This window comes from Rhinolophus hipposideros (genome assembly GCF_964194185.1).
Source record: "Rhinolophus hipposideros genome assembly, chromosome: 4".
Lineage (NCBI taxonomy): Eukaryota > Metazoa > Chordata > Mammalia > Chiroptera > Rhinolophidae > Rhinolophus > Rhinolophus hipposideros.
In genome coordinates, this window is record NC_138050.1 from 85,531,383 (window position 1) to 85,554,263 (window position 22,881).

A 22,881-nucleotide genomic window follows, 5' to 3' on the forward strand; every position below is an offset into this window, starting at 1 on the left:
GGTGATCATCTTCCCCCTCCTCTTCCTCCAACTCCTCTCTCCTATTTTTCTCTTTCTCCTATTAGTTAGCCTTTTTGTCCTTCTCTCCAAATTGAATAAGACATTAATTCAATATAGCTTTTAATTAAGTCTTTTTAGAAGAAATTGATAAAGAATAATACAGTTACTGTTTATAATGGATTTTCTAAATGCCGGGCATCGTGTTATATGTTAAATACATGGTAGGGATTATTTTTGTGTTTTTCAATTTTCAGTTGAGATGAAATTCTCATACCACAAAATTAATTTTTAAAGACTAGAGTTGGTATTTTTTAGCATATTCATAGAGTTTTTCAGTTGATCGACATTATTAAATGTAGGACAATTTGTATAGATAGAATCATACAATTTGTGGCTTTTTAATATGATTTCTCTAGCACACCATAATATTTTCAAGGTTCATCAATTTTCTGGCATTATTGATACTTCATTCCTTTTATAGCTGAATAATATTTCACTGTTAGGATTTACTACATTTTGTTTATATATCACCAATAGAAAGACATTTGGGTCATTTCTACTTTTTGGCTGTTGTTAATAAACTGCTATGAACATTCATATATTCATTTGGGTATGAATATATGTTTTCACTTATTTTGGATATATATATATATATATATATATATATATATATATATATATATATATATATATATAATGGGAGAACTGTTGAGTTATGTGGTAACTCTAACTTTTGAAAGAACTACCAAGTTGTTTTTAACAATGGCTACACTATTTTCTATCTCCTAAGCAATGTATGAGGGATGCTAATTTTCTACATACTTGCCAACATTTGTTATTATCCATTCTTTATTGTTATAGTAATCCTAGTGTATATGAAGTGGCATCTCATTGTGATTTTATAGGTATTTCTCTAACAAATAATTTTGAGAAACATTTCATGTGTTTATTGGCTATTTATATATCTTCTTTGGATAAGTCTCTATTCAAATATTTTGCATATTTTGTTTGTTTTGGATATATTATTTTTATTATTGAGTTGTAATTGTTAATTTCATAGTCTGTATACAAGTCCTCTGTCAGATAGAAGATTTGCAAATGTCTTCCATTCTATGGGTTCTATTTTAACTTTCTTGAGAGTATCTGTTGAAGCACAAAAATTATTAACTCATTAAATTCAATTTATTTTTTTCTTCTAGTGTTTGTGCTTTTGGTAGCATATTTGAGAAAGTATTGTCTAATCTATGGTCATGAAGATTTATGCCTATGTTTTCTTTTAGATATTTTAGGTCTTAAATTTAAAAATATGATCCATTTTGAGTTAATTTTTTTGTATGGTGTGGGGTAGCAATTCAACATTGATCTTTTGTATGTTTTCTCAGCACTAGTATTTGTTGAAAAGATCTTTCTTTTCCATTGAATTGTCTTGGCATCCTTGTCAAAAATCAATCGCCCATAAATATGAGGGTTTATTTATAGACTCTCAATGACATTCCATTAATGTCTAAGTCTGCCTTTATGCCAGCACCACACTGTCATAATGATTATAGCTTTGTACTAAGTTTTGAAATTGGGTGTTGTCAGACCTCTGACTTTGGTTTTCTTTTCAATATGTTTTGCATTATTCAGTCTCTTGCATTTCCATACAAATTTTAGAATCAGTTTTCAATTTCTTCAAAAAGGTTGCTGGGATTCAGGCCCTGATTGGATAGTATCTGTAGATCAATTTGTGAGTTTTGCCACATTAACAGTATTAACTCTTCCAGTCAATGTACATTAGATGCCATTCTGTTTATTTAGGTCTATTTTCTCTCATTTTTTCTAAATTTATTGCTAAATAGTCGTTTATATTTGATATTATTGTATATTGAATAATTTCTTGTTTGTTTTCAGTTTTTCATTGCTAGTGTATAGATATATAATTTGTTTGTATATTGAACTTGCATCCTGAAACCTATATGAACATTTTTATTAGATTAGTAGATTTCCTTGGATTTCTTATGATTTTGTGTGTAGTAAACTCATTTTATCTGAAAAGAGAAATGGTTTTATTTCTTCCTTTAAAGATTACATGATCTTTATTTATTTCACTTGTTTATTTACCTTGACTAGAATCTTCAGGACAATATTGAGTAGAACTGGCAATAGAGGACAATGTTGCCTTTCTTTTCTATTAGGGGAAAAATTTAAGTTTTTCATTTTTAACAGATGCTCTTTATCAGGTTATAGAATGCTCTTTATATTCCTAATTAGCTGAGTGTTTTATCATGAAAGGGTATTGGATTTTGTCAAGTATCTTTCCTGCATGTATTGAAAAGAGCATACAATTTTTTCTTAATTTTATTAGTGTAGTGTATTACATTAACTGATATTTAAATATTAATCCACCTGATCTTCTTTAGATAAATCTCACTTGGCATGGCCTATAATCCTTTTTATATGTTGTCTTATTGGGTTTGCCTGTATTTTGTGTACTATTTTTCATCTGTATTTATAAGGTATATTGATATATAGTTTTCTTTTCTTTTGATATCTTTGTCTAGCTTGAGAACCAAGTTAATACTGGCTTTATAGAATGAGTTGGGAAATGTTCACTAGTCTTCTATCTTGTGGAAGAGTTTGTGAAAGATTTGTGTTACTTCTTTAAAAATTTAGCAGAATTCATCAATAAAGCCAAGAGAGCTGGGGCTTTACTTTGTGGGAATTTTGAACACCAGGATAATATATTTTTACAAGTTTCAGGTGTACAAAACAACATCATGATTAGACATTTACATACCCCACAAATGATCACCCTAATAAGTCTATTACCCATTTGATACTTTACATTGTTATTAAAATATTGATTACATTCACTATGCTTTATATACATGTGATTATTTTTTAAATTATAGTTGATATTCAATATTATTTTATATTAGTTTCAGGTATACAACATAGTGGTTTTACTTACTTTAAACATTTGTATGTTTATGAAATAATCCCCTCCACCATAAGTCTAATACCCATCTGACACTATACATAGTTATCACATTATTGACTCTATTCCCCATACTTATTTCACATGACTGTGACTATTTTGTGACTACCAATTTGTACTTTCTAATCCCTTTACCTTTCCTACCTACCTCCCACCCCACTCTCATCTAGTAGCTGTCACTTTGTTCTCTGGATGGTCTTCAAAAGATTAAAAACAGAACTACCTTATGACCCAGCAATTCCACTCCTGAGTATTTATCCAAAGAAATCCAAAACACTAACTTGAAAAGATAAATGCACTCCTATGTTCACTGCAGTTCTATTTTAATAGCCAAGATATGGAAATACCTAAAATGCCCATCAATAGATGACTAGATAAAGAAAAGGTGGCATACACACACACACACACACACACACACACACACACACACACACACACACACACACAGTGGAATAATACTCAGCCATAAAAAATGAAATCTTACTAATCACTACTCTTTGTTGGTCTGTTCAGATTTTCCATTTCTTCTTAAGTCAGTTTCTATAGTTACTGACTTTCTAGGAATTTGTCCATTTCTTCTAGGTTATCTAAAGTGTTAGCATGCAATTCTTTACATTATTCCCTTATAATCCATTTTATTTTTATAAGGTCAGTAGTAATGTTCCCTATTTTATTCCCAATTTTAGTAATTAAACGGTTTTAGTAATTAAACGGTAGGTAACGGTTTGCAATTTTTTCAAATGACCCACTGCTACTTTTGTGATTTTTTTTGTTTTATAATTTTCTATTTTATTTATAGCCACTCTATTTTTCTATATACTTTTCCTTCACTTTGCATTGCGTTTGCTCTTATATTCTATTTCTTAGTGTGGAAAGTTAGGTTATTGATTTGCAATCTTTCTTAATTTAAGTTGTTACAGCTATACATTTCCATGTAAGTACTGCTTTAGTTGTACTCCACAGGTTTTGGTGTTTACTGCCTTTATTTACATTCATCTCAAAGTATTTTTAATCCTTTTTTTTCTTTGACCCATTGGTTATGTAGAAGTGTTTTTAATTTTCACATATTTTTTATTATTATTGCCATACAAATTACATATTTATACATTATACATCCATCAAAACAGTTTTAAAATTATTACTTTAATAAGATAGGAGAAAATAAAGAGTTACAAATAAAAAATACATTTATACTCTTTTTTTATGTTTACCTTATCAGTGCTCTTTATTCTTCATTTAGATTTGTCTTTTTTACAGAAATGTCTACATTTCAGCCAAAGGGATTCTTTTTACTGTTTTCTGTAGGGTAGGTCTGCTAGCAATAGATTCCCTCAATTTTTCATTTTTGTTTGTTTGTTTAATCTGGGTATGTAATAATTTCTCCTCTATTTTTGAAGGATTTAAAATTCCTAACATTCTCTTTCCTTTAGCACTTTGAATATGCCATTCTACTGTGTTCTGGCCTATTTGTTATCTGATCAGAAATGAACTGTTAATCTTACCGAGGATCCCTTGTATGTGAGAAGTTTCTGCTTTCAAGATTCTCTCCATAGTTCTGGCTTTTGACAGTCTGTGATGCTGCTTCTGGTGTGCATATCTTTGAGTTTATCCTACTTGCAATTCCTTAAGCTCAGGTCTCTGTTTCCCAGCTCAGCTGAGCTCCTGACAAGGCAGAGTTGTAAATTGTGTACTGAAGTGTTGAAGGAATGTGCCAACATGCACACTGAGTCTCTCAGCAAAGGCAAGATTTCCCCCACCGTCCACCATAAGGAGGCCTTGGTAGAGGTGCTTAAAGAAAACCCCTTTCCAAGTTTCCAGACAAGAAGACTTGAGAATAAAAATGCGTAGGTTAGGAATGAAAATATATGAAGAACATGACCAGCCAGAGTAGTCTGGGTCCTTGACTGCAACTCCCTTGAAAAACTGCCATACATTGGCTGTGCACAAAGACTGGTATAGGAGAACAGCTTTCCCTCATGAGGCCTGCCAGGTAAAGTCTTTGTAATTGCCTAAGATCAGGTCTGAAATTCACTTAGATTTTTACCAGGAGCTGGACTCTTCAGGCCTTAACCTCCATTCCCTGCTTACACACATTGTCAAGGTCAGCCAGAGCTGAGAGCTTAATTTCCTTCTCACAAATTACTTGATTTTGTGTGCAGACCTGAACTTGTGCATAACCTTCAAGAGTACCAGGAGTATGTTAACCTTTTCAAATTTCCCCATGGATGTCTCATTCTTCAGCTCTACTTTCAAGTGTTTTACTCAGCATTTTGCTTGCCCCAACTGTTTTCACCACCTCAGGCAGCTGTGATGTTAAATCACAGTGTTTGAACAATACAGAGTTAGGAGTACCAACCTATTGTACCAACAAAAATCCTTGTGTAACTTGTCAGCTCTCTATCTACAAAACATTGAAAATACTATTTTGATCCTCAGTTGGTTGAATCTGTAGATGAGAAAGCTCGGGATACAAGGGCAGATTGTCGATTTATTGAAAAAAAAAATCCTTATATGAGAGGACCTGAGCAGTTCAAATCTGTTTTGTTCAAAGATCAATTGTGATTGCCACTGACATATTTTCTTCCTTTGTTCCTTTGTTCTTTCCTTCCTTCCTCCCTTCCTTCTTTCCTCTCTCCCTCCCTCCCTCCCTTTCTCTCTCTCTCTCTCTCTCTCTCTCTCTCTCTCTCTCTCTCCTCCGCCTCCTCCTTCTTTTTTCTTTTTTCTTTTTTTTTACATATGACCTGGTCATTCTCGGTAAGATGAAGCCCTAGTCAGGTGAAAAAAGAATAAGCCCTATAAGTGAAGGTATCCAGAGAACTGCCAGACAGGTCAAATAATAATAATTCCCTGAGGAACTGACTTTGAAAAATATCCCAAACTTCCCAGCCTCCTCTATGACTTCTAGGCTGTTGAATATGGTGACTACCTTAATCATGAGGTTGTTGGTTTTCAAGGCTACTGCAAAACTAATAAGGAGGTGATGGAAATAGGACATGTTAAAACATCACCAAGTTCATCGTTCTTATCTAGAGTAAGCTGTTTTTCTTGAATAAATGTTCCTCAGATATTTTTAAGCCTTTATTTATTTCCCAGAGATCTCAGTTTGTCACCTTTCACCAATGTTCTCATTACTTTCATGGAGTAGTGGATCTTTGTAGGTCCTTACTCTGCCATGCTTGCAGATGTCAACATGAAGGATTAATTTTACATGGGTACAGTAAGCAGAAACTGACTGGCCCATGAGCATAAGGAGTCTCTTGAAGGCATAATGGTTATTAAAAGCTTAGAAATTACATACATGGTCTAGTCATCACCAAAAGGAAAACATTTTCAAAAGAATGAGAATAACACTTGCATTGGCCTTTTGTCAACAATTCTGCTAAATGCTGACTCTTTCCCTTAGATGGAAGGTCAGCCACTCATAAGCTAAAAAATAACACATTCATAATGTACAAACATAATGTATGTGTCCCCAAACTATAACTTTAACTAAACAACACATCAACAAAACACAATGGTCAGCTTAGGCAATTGATTAGATGTCCTGGAATCCACCTGAAACCAAGACAGACTTCATAATTTATTCAAGATGAAAATTACATACATGCCTTTGAAAGTCTGATGAACAAAAAGATGCTTCCATAAAAGACTGGAACTGGCCTCTCTGCTTCTATCTACTCTTGATCTGTGAGATAGCTTTGAGATACATTGCCCTAGAAACTAGATATTGCTGCCAACTTTGCTAATTCAAAAACAAAAACAAACAAAAATCATTTTCCTCGATTGCTTTGCTCATTCCAGTTTTAAAGCTCCTGTTGATTGTACCTTATTAGCTAAGCTTAATGTATAGGCATTCATTTTTTAGAGTTAGGAAAAAAGAAGTATCTTACTTAAATTTATAAAATCCCTGCCTGTACATGTGAAGAAAGGGAACACAAAATGACATTTACTATGGGGTTTTTTTCTGAGTTTTAGAAACTGTACTTATAAAAACAATTAACAAATGGGCTGAAGAAAATATCAGCATAAAGAAACTGCATTTATTTGTGACATAACCCATAGAAAATCTCATTCTAAACTATCAGTTTTCATTTTCTTAAAAGGAACACTTGCTTCATCTTAGCCCATTTCTTTAATTATATCAGTGTATGTTTGTCTTCTTCATGGCTCTTTTACTTAAAAAATAGCTTTTCACAAGACCAAGATGGGCTGTGTTTCTTTGAAAGTTTTCTCTCTTTAAAGTTTTGCAATTTTCCCAAGGAAATAAAATTCAAAATTGCTCACTCAGTTTTTTTGTATCAAACATTAAAAAATAATAATAAAAGGATATAGTGAAAAGTAATATATATATATATATATAATATACATATATATTACTTTTATATATATATATATATATATATATATATATATATATATATATATATATATATAATGGATACATTGAGATTAAAATAAAAGACAATTATTTTGATAATATACACATATTGATAATTCCTACACACATACTCAATTACACACACAGATATACACACAGACCCACAATTTTCAGTACTTATGTATGTCTGGTTGATAAAATAGGGAAAATTCTGAAGAGCAAATATGGGGCATGAAAACAAGGTTTTAGAGCAGGTAACTTTACCATTTTCATCTGAAATTTTAGTATTTGAGTAAACAGAAAATCATAAGGTCAACGTGCTTATTACTTATGCAGCTGTGAGATAGATACAGACATATGTGTACAGTTTAAAAAATATTTTAGAACTTTTATTTCTTCACTTTCGCTTTATCAGTTACTCTTGAAAATATGGCACACACACACACACACACACACACACCATTAGTACTGCCAGCAAAAAAAAGAAAGAAAAGGAAGGAAGGGAAACAACAACAAACTCCAGGAATCTGGACTCAATAAAATATGATTGTATAGGCCTCTGATTTATAAACTATAAGTATCACTGAATCCTCATTTTATACTTAGTCTCTATGGTCATGTTACCTATTGAATTCTAAGATTAGATATCCCCTTGTATCTTTGCACTGAACTCTGTTCTTGTCCAAATAGACATTTATTGAAGACTTTTTTAGGGCTAAGAATCCCATTAGTTGTTGGGTAGAAAGAGATGAATAGGAAATCATATCTACCTTCAATATTATACACACTAGTTATGTATACTAGCTGCAAATGCTCTCTAAGATAGAAAAAAAATATAACCAGATACAGATATTGTTTTACTTAATCTATTATTCATTTCCAGAAGTAAAATTTCATATCACAAAAATGTGTGATTGATCCTCAACTTGATTCCTCTACAATATGTGAATATCCTACCTCTTAACTAGTCAACAATTATATTTTATCCCTCTACGTGGTATTCTACTAAGGAATTCAGACAGTCATTGTATTATACAATGGTGTTAGGAATTTGTGGACTGAATAAAAATAATAAACTTTACTATATTGTGCTTTGATATAATGCTAAAGGCTAATTGAACATCTTCTAGAACACTGGCCCTTGAATGTAGGATCTGAGTACAAACATTTCTCCTTCAAGAACAACCTTTAGAGATATACCTGTTTGATCTAAGAGCACAATATTAATTTTTCCTTCCTGAGCAATCGATCAGTTTTTATCCCAAGAATATTGTAGTTAATGTAACTAACTAGGTTTTCCTCTGTGACTTAAAGGTTATAAAGTCTAGAATTAAATTTGCAGTCTAATAGCCACGAATACGCATGCATTATTTATTTTTTTGGTAGAAATTTCACCCTTAGATCTAGGTTATATCTCTAGCTTGTTTTCTATCTTTTTTAACAGCTACTTTTAATCAAATATATCCATCTCTCTTTCATATATTTTTGGAATCACCTTTATTTTTCAATAATAAAACCCAGCTTTAAGTTAAAGATAAGGCTAGCAGAATTAGTCTAGTTACATATGAGGGAGGTTTGTGTAAGAATGTTTTTGGTTGAATCATTCAACAAGCATTAAAATTGTACTACGTGCTATAATACTCATGTTAGAATAAAAAGATGAATACGATTTTATACTTAAGGATCTTGCATCTGAGTAGGGAGACCAGAAAAGTGAAAAGACTACTAAAATTGTCGCAAGTACAATAAGTAAGAGTGCTATGACCATTCTGTTTTAAGTCAAAATGGATAATTAGGAAAGTTTTCTAAAGAGAGGTGATACCTAAACTGAACCATAAAGAATTATACCAAGTTAGTCAAGCAAATTGAGGAAGAAAATACATTTCAGTCATTGAAGTGAAATGCGTAAAACACAAAGGTAAAACGGAAACATCGAATATTTGAATAGCAAGCCACAAGTTTATTAGAAAACAAATCAGTTTCAAAGATGTTGGATTATCACATTACTATATTTTAAAATATAACAAATCTCGTTTTTCATGTTTAATATGCAGTACAAGACAAGCAGAAGAATACATAATATAAACTCTATGATCCCACTCTATGAAATATTTTAATTGGGATTTTTAATTTATAATGAAATATTTATTTTGAGGTAATTTCTTGCCCATGATTGGCTTTGTATATTTGAATTTAGCTCAAATTTAAATAATAAAATTATGAATTCACCTGATATCCTTTTTATATTGAATAAAAAAAGAATGATATTGGAATTTTAGAGGGCAATGTGGTCACTCATGTGAATCACACAGAAAGGGTTATTAAGAGAGGGAAAACATATTAAATCAACTACAGAAACCACTTCAGTCCTGTTATTCTGGTTTTGACTGCTGATTTATTGCTTGCTTTTGCTTTTGCAGATTTATCTGGGGAGATGATTTTATTTTATATTTTCACTTTTTCCATAGATGTCTTCAGCTAGAATGAACATGCAAATCTTCTATGCCTCAATTTAAAATGCATCTTTAAACTATGTTTAATAGAAAAATTTCTTCATTCCTAATAATTTCCATCTCAATGTGCAGGTAGTAATGAGATGCTAAAGTAATCAAAACAAAAAATAAATTAGACTAATAGCTATTAAAACCGAGAGCGTATATAAGAAAATATTTACTTCAGAATCTTATTTTTACAAATGAGAAAACAGAGCCAGAAAGATTAAGTAGCTTGTTGAAGTTCATACAGCTCATTAGTTGCAAAGCTTGGTTTGGAATTCTCCACGGAGTTGAGGTTTGTGTTGGTTTGCTTTAGTTTTTACATTGATTTTATACTACATTGTGATTATTTGTTTATTGCTAATTCTAGAAAATAACAAGTTAATTTTTCACAGTAAGTATGATTAGTTTAGGGACAGAGTCACTTTTGTGGGGCTTAAAGATGAGATCCTCCGCAAGAAGGAGAAGTGTAATTGCCATGTAAACACATTGTTAGAACCCCTTCACATGGGCCCCAGAAGGAGGCTGCTAAGTGAGGGGCCCTGAACCCTAAGTTTCATCAGCCTCATAGGAAATCTCTTATCAATGACCAGAATTATCAATGTTAACTCTAAAACCATATTGTGGTTTAGTTGATCAATTATGTAATTTGATATGTTTTTCTTTTTGTGAAGATTACTAATAAGGGATTGTATCACATATGAATTCATACTGTATTCAAAAAAAAAAGAAAAAGAGTGTATACAGTTTATAATTTTCTAAAAATTGTTTTCTTTGTTCATGTAACATAGAAAACCCATAAGTATTGTGGCATATAACGTCAGGCTATAAATTTATTAAAGCTTATTTAAATGAATACATATCTGTCCAACAAAAATTCTGTGGCTAAGCATGCTTAGTATGATATCTGTTAGAATGACTCATTTGATAAAATATTTGTAAATCATTAAACCTATTGTTCTTATATGTCTAGAGATTTGTGAATTACTTGCAGCTACCATGAGACCAACAATTTATACACAACTTTGTCATGGCCATGTTATGACTTTAGCGAAATGCTGTTATTTACTATTTTATTGATGGGGTAAATGTTATAAATTTTTGTCCTGTAAACCTTTAGGTATCCATAAAAAGACATTTCACCTAAATTCCCCATCAAATATCTGTATCTATATATCTATCATCTATCTATCTATCTATCTATCTATCTATCTATCTATCTATCTATCTATCATCTATCTATATTATTAATTTTAGATGAAATTAAATCAAACTCTGTTATGTGTTTACTCAAAGCACCCCTGCTAGAATGTAAGCCCAGTAGGACATGGCTCTTATTTGTTGAGGTCTGATGTCTTAAGCACCAAACACATATATGAAACCAAATACTTTTGAATGAATTAATATTTTTAATTGAAAGAGTGTGCCCTATAAAGTTGAAGATATTGACATTGATACCTTCATTGATATTATTTGTATTTAGGTGAATATTATTGTAATCATGTTTATAAGAGCAACTTTATAAGAGCAATAATATAAACCTTTTGTTCAAAAGTTTAATCAACTTTATAAGAGCAATAATATAAACCTTTTGTTCAAAAGTTTAGACTTTTAAATCACTAGTACCTGTTTTTATGACAACTGACCAACAGTGTAACTTCACTCTGCCTCTGTACATGTCATTTGTGTAACACAGCAAACACTCGAAGACACCAAATATTTAGGCTAGTGCATTAGCAATGCCAGGTAATGATAGGGGGCTAGTCCTGCCCTTAGTAGTGACTTATCTATTTGTTTTATTAGATGGTTTCATCATTCAGCCCTCCCAGGAGATGATTTAAACAAAAATGTATTGCTTTTTTTTCCTTTGCCCTGAAAAAGGGATTAGATTGTCAGATTTAATATAGACAAAAGTTCCTTCCCAAAATATTTCATCTTTTCAAAAAACATGAAGCTTGTACTCAGGAAAGAGTAAAAATGAAAAATGATATCATAGAATCTTTTCTTCCCTGATCATTTTAGTTAAAACATAGTTTTAAATACAGAAGTTCAAGTAGAATTTGGAAGTGGCTTTTAAGGTGAGCTGACTTAATCAATGAAAGATAAATCAAGATAGGTCCTTAGTTAAATTTTTCCTGAGAGGTAGCAGGTTCTGAAAAGTTAATACACAAACAAACAAAAGTAATGCAGAACAATTACTGTTCTTTAGAGAAGTCCACTAGTTGTTTTTTTGTTTGTTTGTTTTTAGTATGGCCTCTTTTTAAAGAGATTAACAATTTTATTTTTGCAATAGAACGTTTTGCCTCACTTTTATTTTTGAAAAACAATTAGCTTTTAATAGAATCTGTTACAACACTGATGGATAAATTCAGTTAAAACTGATACTTTACTATGTTTGATTGAAACTTGCAGACTAAATTTTATTTGTTCAGCGAGGACTTTTCTGGGGGCTAGAAAGAAAACTGGAAACAAACATGACCCTAACTTATATTGCTTTGGATTTACTAAGGTAATAGAAAACCAGTTATTTACTGGCATTGCTTCTGGCACAATTTCTAGGATAGTTTCTTTTGATTCTAGGGCAATTTCCCTTTATTCTAGGGCAATTTCTCTTGATTCTAGGGAAATTTCTCTTTCGGTATGCTTAAATAAGGGAAATACTATACTTACAAATAAATGTGTACATTATTATAATAGGCATACTACACTATTAAGGTTTTCAAAGCTTTTCTATAAGAATGATATTTATTTTTAAGCTACAAAATTAAAAAAAATTACTTTGATAAAAATGTATTACCTAATATGTGTGCTAATTAATAATGCAATGATGAGTGTCTATGAGGGGATACAAATTAATTATATATATATATATATATGTATATATATAAATATGTAATTGGATTATTTTATGTAAATACACATGTATTAACTTTAGAATGTAAGTATTGAGATTTCTTGGTATATATTTGTAGTCTTTAGCAGCTGTAGGTAGTTGTTGAGTTTAATTCTTTCTCCCACAGACTTACTGTCTGTGTCAATGAAAAATAGTGTCAGACCAAACTGTGATGCGCATATAAATACTTGTTTGCAAATCAGACAGAAACAAGCAAAACTAGATACACTACTTGATGTGTAAGTTAAACAAAGTGCAGCTCTTTGTAGTAAAATACAGCTAAATTTATGTGGTAAAATACATCTAAAATTGGGCAATAGAATCCCTATATTTGGCTATACTTGAAAAAGCCCTCACTCAACCTTTAACATGCTACAGAACAACCTATTATAATTATAATCTTATAACCTTAATAATCATATACTCTGTGATATGAGGGAAAAGGTGCTTGTAAAATTTTTCTCCTTAGTCCACACTTCATAAAAACACATTTCACTAAGGCATCAAAGAGTTTTATCAAATATGTGTATATATATATATATATATATATATATACATATATATGTATATATTATATATACGTATATATGTATATGTATATGTATATACATATACATATACATATATATATTAAGATTAAAATGACTGATATTTTTATAATAGTGTGTGATTGAACCTGAGCTTCTGATTAGAGTTGTTTAAATGCCAGCAAACTACTCTTCTTTGCAGCAGTTCCTTCCCCAAGTGTTATTTTAGATAAGGGAAATCTAAATATTAATTAATGGGTTTCTCACTAAAGATTAAAGAGAAAAATACATTGTACTCCATATACTGACATATTCTAACATAAATTACAGAGTATAAAAATTAGAAGTTTTAGATTTTTATAAATAAAACAACTTTACATTGCTGCTACCATTACTATTATTTCATGTTAGAATTATAGACTAGTAGCATTTGTTAATAAAAAGACAGATTCTTTAATCTATATTTTTGTTTTATTTTTCAGGTTTTTTATCTATTATTTAAACAACAGTCTCGTGTTTTTTTTCTAACATAAGCCTGTCGTTGTGTTTTATCATTATTATATGATATTTATAGTTAAGTAAAGTTGCTACAGGCACACGATATTAAATAATAGTTTAGACACGGAGAACAAGCTAGAATTACCAAACATGCAACACAAAACAGAAGTGAACAATGTGTAGGAGAGAAATGAGTCAGATTAACATGCATACAGTGTTGATTAGGTGAAGGAATCTTTATGTGAAGACCTATGACACAGAGAGGAACAGTGTAGCAAAGCCAGAAGCATATATGGCAGCAGATCAGCACTGTGTTGATGACCATATATTACACTAGAGAGATAAGCCAATCACAGATTTCCAGAGAACATCCCAAGATTATATATGCCTTTCCCCATTTGCTTATGCCATACATACTTGTAATATATAACAACAAAATTAGGTTAGCATCTATGAATAATAAATCAAATTGATAATAAGTCAAATAACAAATCAAGGATCCCACATGCTGTTCTGTTTTATAAGAGAAATGTTTAGTACCGTTGTCTCTCCCATTCAGTTAATTCTCCCTAATACCAATATTAACTTTCTGAAACACAAATCAGCTTGTCTATTTACCTGTCTAGAAAGAATAAACTCCTTCAAGTGACCTTCACAGCTCATTAGTACTTACCCTTTGCCTCGTGCCATTTTAAACTCTGCAGCTGCACACCAAGATTTACCACACTAACTTCTGAAAGGTTTTTGACTGAAGTAGGTTTAAAGGCTGGAAATCATTTGAGATTTTAGTCTTGACCTTATGCTTGATAAAATTTAAACCTTTAGACACTTGTTCTAGTCAAGATACCAGAGCAATTTTCTTCTCATTTGCTATTCTGAAAGAAAGTATTTTTCTGTTTTTGTTTTTGTTTTTTTGTTGTTGTTTTTTGTTTTGTTTTGTTTTTAGAAAATGAAAACTGTGTAATTCTTTACTTTTAAATACTTTAATAAAAATGACCCAAGAAAAAATCCTATGACTCAGATATAACTCAAACTATGTTGACTTAGAAAATTGATATTCTGATTATTAAATTATTTTTTCAGTTCTTAAAATAGATGTTTCCCTTTACTATTTATGATGAGCAATGTCATAAGTAAAATATATAATTTAATTTGTAGTTTTTAATAATTTGGAAATTTATACTGTAAGCGTTCAATAAGTTAATATTAATTTAATACTATGTTGCACTTAAACAATAAATATGATCCAGATAGGTATAGTTTTTTAATATAGAAAATTTTCTTAAAGCTTTATTTTTTAATTTTCTTTCAAACTATTGTACAATCCATTGCACAGCTTTATAGAGATTCTTAACCATTATATACTGCATTTCAAACCACTGAAGATTAATTTGTTATTCTAGGATTCAATTTGTCTAATTAATCAATCTTTCATTTATTTATTTTTTATTCCTCCATGGTTTACCCACACATACCTCTAGTGAAAACGCATATATTGAATGTCCGTTATGTCTAAATCACAGTTGTGGGTGCTTTGTCAGATGCAATAATTAACCGGTTTGTTTCTTAGACACAAACCTGGATGATTTTACTACAATCTAGGAAAAAATGCAAGCTTTGTTTAAAAATTGTCAATGATGGCTGCATTATTTGCAGCTTGATAAGTAACAGGAAATTTTATCTCTGAAGACTTGAAAGAAGATTTAAATGATGGATAGAATTTTGATATGTTACCATAGATCTTTTGTAGCATAGGGTACAACACAAGAAATGTCAGGAAAGATAGGCTACATAGAACACAGATGAAACACCAAGTATTGCATTTTTACATATTAGAATAAGTTATAACTATACTAGTGGTAAATATAATTTAGAAAGTCTGAGTCCAGATATTAACATATTACATCATATGATGCTTTCCCTTTAATAGTTTCTCAACAGTGGAATGTCTTTGATGTTTTTGAGCTGGGATAGTTTGTGCTACCAGAAGATTGATCTCAATCTCACAGAAGCATCAAAAATCAGTTGAAGAACAAAGATATGTAGGTAGTAAATTGAGATAGAAAGCTGCTGAAATATTTAATGTGAGAATTAGGTAAGATTAAATTATGGAGCATACAAAAGGAAGAACAGATTGTAAAATATATTTTAGATGTAGAGTCTTCCATTGAAATCACCAGTATGTGATTAATTTATTAAAATTCTGTGGAGATCATTTTATTATAAGGATTGATGACAGTGATTATGTTAGTATAGAATGATATTTTTTAATTGAATAGAAGATAGATTGTTAAAACAGTTTGAATTTGTAAATGTATAAAATTTGTTAAAATGTGTACATCATGTGTAACAAATATGTTTTTCCTCACTACTCCTTTGATACACAAAACTTATTTATGTTAAAGCAAATATATATATATATATATATACATATACATATATGTACATATACATACATGTAGATTTGGTGCTGGTTAGAATAGTTTTTGTCTTAAGCAAATAATTCTAGGTCAAACCTGAAATAAAAAAGTCATGGACAAAATATCTATTTTCATTTCCAAACATACTTCTTAATGATTTAGTCGTTAATAATGTAGTGATAATTTTTTTTTAAATTAGATATACACACACCTGTCTTCATTCCTGTTTCTTAAAGGGTAGAGAAAAACCTTACTATCATAACAGTTGCCCCTTTCATATGGGTAATGTGTAGCAGATAACCAAAATTTTCTGTTTTGAATTTATATCAAGTAGTAAATTTGGTAAAAGATTGCTTATTTTTCAAAAAAAATAATAATTTATAATAACATCATTACTATCCATCACATTTTTGTTTATGCTAGACTTGTTCAGGTTTACATTCCTTCATACAGACATGGTTGATTACCTATCCATCAGCTACCCCACTTTATCTTTTCTAAAATAACCTTTTACATGGATGCAACGTTACCAGTACAGAAGTATCACAAAGGCGATCCCATTGCTTTAGCCAGTTATTAGTCTAGGGATGGGATTATAACTGCACCTTGGACAAGGGAGTATAGGGGAAATCTACTGGAATATTTCTGAGAATTTCTTGACAAGACAAAGAATATCTGTGCATGCTTCCTTTTGTCTCTCCATTACTCGTTTCCCCCCCTCATGTTCTTGAATGATTGAAGTACTGTTATTATTTATTATTATTATTATTATCATTATTATTATATTCATTATCATCATCATTCTGGGCTCATTTTGTTATGCAGAGTCATACACAAAAAAGCTAATAAAAATAAAGTAAAAATTATATATATATATTCTATACATTTTTAAAACTTCCAAATGTTTTATACTTTAACTATATTTATATAAATAGAGAGTATTTTTTTAATACAAATTCTTTTTCACTGTTTTTGTCTCACAATCAAGTACAGTATGTAAAACTGAGAAGAGAAAAATTCAGAGGGTCACAGAGGAATCTCCAATGATCTATTACAAACAAACCATACATTCTGGAGGGTCGAGGATCTAATTCTTCAAGCACACTCTTACTTTCCTAGGGTTGCCATGACAAATTACCACAAAGTTGGCTTAAAATGTATTCTGTCACTGTTCTGTAGGCCAAATTTCCAAAATTAAAATGCCGGCAGGGCCACTTTCCTGCTAGCAGCTCCAGCATCTGGAGGCTCCAGCTGTTGCCTGACTTGAAGCCACATCCTTCTAATCTCTGCTCTTTGTTCACATCGCTTCCTCTATGTCTGTCAAATCTCCCCTGTATATCTCCTACAAGAAATTGCATTAGGGACCACCAGTCTAAGTCAAAATGATCCCTTTATCTCAAGAATTTGCTATTTATACATTATTAGTATCACTCTAAAATTTGGAATGCATGTTTGGAAAGCAGAATTTCTTAATGCAAAGTTAGATTATTTGATGCATATTGCTAAGGATTTGTCAGAAGTTGAATACTACTGAGTTCAATCTATTAAAATGAAGTCAGCTAGTTTAGGAGTGAAACCCAAAACATCAATGGTTTAACTAGAATGAATTCTTCCTTGTGGCAAAGGCAGGATCTGAGCATCTGTGAGCAAGACCACCAGTGACCTGTAAAAAGCCCTTAGAGCATCTTAGGTCTTCACTCTTATCTGTCCTCTGTGTTTAACAACAGATCCAAGGGAACCTCATTGCCTATGTGGTTGCTTCACCTCTATCCATTGCATTAGCTTTCCGGGGCTTGCCTCTGCTTCAGTCAAATTCCTGCATCTAGCTGCAAAGGGCCAAAGTTATATCTTTTTTTTTTTCCTGCGTGGCTGTGTGCTCACCTAAAAAATAGTGGCTCTATTACCATGTTTCCCCAAAAATAAGACCTAGCCTGATAATCAGTTTTAATGAGTCTTTTGGAGCAAAAATTAATATAAGACTTGATACTTATATTATGTTAGATAAGACCCGGTCTTATAGTAAAAATAAGACTGGGTCTTATAGTAAAATAAGACCGGGTCTTATACTAATTTTTGCTCCAAAAGATGCATTCGAGCTGATTGTCTGACTTGGTCTTATTTTCGGGGAAACACGGTATGATAGGATAAGGAGAAAACAGTGTAGGTGCCAATTATCAATCACTGCTACATGGATATTATAGAAATCAAATATAAGTGTTTAGCCTTTTAAAAATGCTGTAGATAGGTTTGGACTCTAATTACAAAATAATTTTAGTTTTGAATCAAACACTCATTATCTTACCTGAAATTAGTATGTACTAATTTGATAGCTAAGCAAGGGACAATCTAAGAAATAATCTCCAACATTTTTGTATGACTATGCCTATTGGTAAACTAATTTTGACTCTGATAGATTTTTCATAAATTGTAAATGTATTAATTATTCACTCCAATAGGTTTTTTATAAATTATATAAGGTATTAATTATTTAAAATTATAATCATATAAAAAGATAGACACTAAATCATAAGGAAATATAATTTCTAATAGTTATTTGCATATCCCAGTGATTACATTATGCACTCTCTGGAGACTACTGGTACTTCTTTAATGTGCATATGATTCCTTGTGGATCTTAAAATGCAGATTCTGATTCAGTAGGTGTAGGGTGGGGATATTCTGTAGGATTATATGAAAAATATCCCTAGCAAATAAAACCTACTCGGAAAGTGCTGAACTTTAACTTTCGTTATTTTACCTAAAAATTAAGGATGATTTAGTAATTTCACTGAGCTATCTTGAAGGAAAATTATACAGAAAAATTCTAATAGATATTTTACTGCAGAATTCTCAGGGGAAATAATATGGGTAAGAGTTATAATTTAAAATATACAAATGATTATGTGTATTGAAAAACAAATATTTTGGTAACTAAATATCAAAAAGACATTTGAAAAATTTTTATCAGAAGTAAGCATAGCCAATTATAATTTTATATACATAATGTGATGGCTCGGTGCGAGGTCGGAGGGATAGTGGATGGGGAGAGGGGTTTTACAGTGTGAGGGATATAAATGATGAACGTCTATGTATTACCTTGTCTTGTACACCTGAAACTAATAAATTTAAAAAAATAAAACTTAAAAATTAAAAAAAAGTAAGCATACAATTAATCTAGAGACACATAAAAATGACTTTAGATATTTCTACTGTTTTCATTGGATGATTTTTTGATGCAGGTTTAATATTGTTGCTGAATAAAATGCAGAAAATATTTTAAATGGTTAACCTTGCTTTACTGCATCTGTAAAGATATTTTTAGTAAACATAAGGAATAAATGGAAGTATCATTCTGATTTGGAAATTATTCTGGTCCAATTATTCATGCTACTTAATGAGACCCTTCTGCAAGGGAATTATCACAGCTGCAAGAAATATGCAAATCGCATTATAAGTCATCCAGAGTTCTGAAATCTCGTGTTACTCAACAAGAATATATTTCTTTATAATCCATAAGCATAGGTATGAATATTTACAAGGGAAACTTGACAATTTTCCAAATTTGGATTGTTAAACAATCCTCAGAATATAGTACTTGCTCAACTATTTAGTTATAAGTAGACATGCTTGGGAGAGGAATTTAAGTTTTGGGAGTGATGACATATCTTACAATTACTCTTTCATCCTGATTGTATTTCTTAAAATTTCAGCTTTAATGACTCTTCCTAAGAGAGATCATGCTGACCATTACATTTATATAATAATTAAAATTTATTAAGACTTTATTATATGCCAAGCACTGTTATATAACTTTTATATTTAAGCTTCAATAAACACGAGATAGGCACTCTTTAAGAATGAGGATGAGATATAAGGAATTTAAGATTTTTTCCAACATCACACAGTTGGTAAAATTGGATTGGAATTTGAGCCCAAGTAATTAAATTTTTTTTCAAAACTAGAGCTGCTGATTACAACATTCTTCTGACATTTTTCCTGCCTCCAGCCTTGAGATTCTTGCTCATAATACTTTAGTTAATTAAAGAATAGGGATATATGACATCTTTCAATAATTTTATGTGCTTTTTATCTATATTCTCCATTAGAATGTAGGTTCTATTTTATCTTCAGCAGCAAATATTGAAAACTTTCTATTTTTTTTACAACTGAATAGATACCTGTGTCAAAAGATTAATGGTTTATATAGATGTTTTCTTAATTTATTGTAATCAATATTTAGTTGTTCTTATAATTCAATTGCTGTGTTTTACTTTTTGTAATAAGTACAGTGTTTAATTATAAAATATTTCAACTTTTTGTAAAAGCTTGATCATGTTTTCAGTAACCAATGTTAAATTGATCTTCAAAGTGTTGTTCCTAAGTTATAATTGTTGTATAACAAGAATTCTCAGTTCCCAGTGTTCTTAAAATGATTTTGAAATACTTTCATATTTAAAAAAATATATTTTAAAGTATTATTGTCAAAACCTTCCTGTCAAGGATGTTTTATTTTTATAGCCTGATTATTCTGATTACCATTTACATCATGCATTTTTATATGCTTATAAGATATTAATATATCCTCTTCTATGAATTTCCTTTTTATATCCTCCCTGAGACTTGAACATGACAATTATAATAGCAATTATAATAGCTTACAAAAATTGAGTGACTGTAATATATCAGATTCTATTCGAAGTGCTTTGCATACATTAATTCATATAATCCTCACCACACCACCATGAGATCATTACTATAATTATTCTTGTTTTAGTGATGGGGAAATTGCAATATAGAGAGATTAAGAAACTGACCAATGTAGAGAAAAATCTTAAACACATATATATAAACCAAAGTCAAAGCATTAATGATAGATTAATACATTTGATTACATTATTCATTGAACTTTTACATTAAAATAAACTTAAACGTTGTATACAAATTTAACTTCTAGCCTTGAAGGAGAATCTAGTATCTGAGGAAGCTTCCTATTTACATCATGTATAACTATGAAAGCTGAATAAAATACATACATCAAATTTGTGAAGGCATTGGAGAGAAACCAAAACAGCTAGCACTGGAGAAGCCAGAGGTCAAAGGGAAGAGTAGTGAGATAAACTCAATGTTTACTTCTGCTTTCTCCAGGCTTATGTGTATCACAGAGTCAAAGGATCAAAGCAAAATCTGATAACCAGTGTCCATTACATTCTCTGAGTTACAGAGGCAAAGATTAGAATTCAGTGTTTCCATGAAGGACCAACCGCACAAGAGAGACCAGGCCTCGGGAAAGAGAAGAACTGCCTGAGAGGAAGTCTAGACATCTAATGTTTTGCCTAGGTCTCAGGATCTCTTGTATCCTTGAAATTATTACTAAATATTGATCATGCATGAGATCACTCATTCATGTGGGCCGTATTTGATAATTTGACTACCTATTTGACAAACTGATTCATTTGTGTTATCTCTATATTAAGCTGAAACATGAGGCAAAGGAAAAATAAAATGACCTAAATAAATAACAACAGCAAAAAGGGCAATATTGAAGAAAGAAAATGAAAAATGAATAGAAGGACTATGTAGGAAAAACATTAAAATTTTATCTAAAGATAATCAGTCATTACATTAAATGTGGATGGATTAAATAATGACATAAGTTCAAGGTCAGCATCCTGGAACAAAAACAATCTTAATGTAGTTTTGTTAATAATTGACAAATTAGACCTTTAAGGTGAGAAGCATTATTGATTAGAGAAAAAAAATATTTCATAACTTAAAAAAAATTCAGAAAGAAAAAAATCATTTTCTAAATGTGTATATACATAATATTAAAATAAAGTAAGATAAACAAAATGTATATACTGTTGCACATTTTTTATTAAAATTAAATAAAAGTTACTGGAAGAAATTCATAATAAAATAGACGTAGATATTTTGTTTTGTTCATATCGTATTGCAGTGCTTAATGTGGTACTTTAAATGGTAATATAGAAATTATCTTCACAGTAGAGGCACAAGATGTACAATCTCTGAAATTTAGAATTTGGTTCTTCACATAGGCATAAATAAGGAAATCTGTTTTCTTTTATGAAGCGTCTGGGTCATATTATTTATTTTTGGTTCTGAATTATTTTTTTTCTCACTTTAATGAAATCATTCAGTTTTAGTAAATAGTTTCTACCTCATTGCATTTGTTTCTTAACAGCTACAGCCTATTCTAAATAGCAACATGGTGTTTGCTACCCATTTGATTTTTAAAATATCAGTGTGAAATAAATCCATTCAGTTTTCATTTCTCCCATGTTTTAGGTGTGACAGTACTTGAAGGCCCTATTTATGCCGTGGGAGGCCATGATGGCTGGAGCTATCTGAATACAGTGGAGAGGTGGGATCCCCAAAGTCAGCAATGGACTTTTGTGGCCAGTATGTCAATTGCCCGAAGCACAGTTGGTGTAGCAGCACTGAATGGCAAGTAAGTAGATTTTTCCTCTTTTATCTGAAAAAATAAGTTTTTGAGTAAAGATTCTTTTTAAAATAACTTTTAGTAGGTTGGTTTGATAAAAATCTTTTTAAATAACTTAAATTTTTGATTTTTTTAAAAAAGTCTTCATGGATAATTGACAAATCGAGACTGCGTATGTTTATGGTTGTCTCTCCGTGTAAAACAAAAATCAAAACTTCTTCACATTCATT

At 30.7% G+C, this 22,881-nt stretch overlaps 1 protein-coding gene across 1 annotated transcript in view; it reads left to right on the forward strand.

The window, feature by feature from the left end:
- The window catches only part of KLHL1 (kelch like family member 1), a 301,195-nt gene that overhangs the window by 243,335 nt on the left and 34,979 nt on the right, over nt 1-22,881 (forward strand). Inside the window, exon 8 of the mRNA XM_081045752.1 lies at nt 22,498-22,660. Coding sequence (XP_080901878.1) covers nt 22,498-22,660 — 163 coding nt within the window. The remainder of the gene's footprint in view (nt 1-22,497; nt 22,661-22,881) is intronic.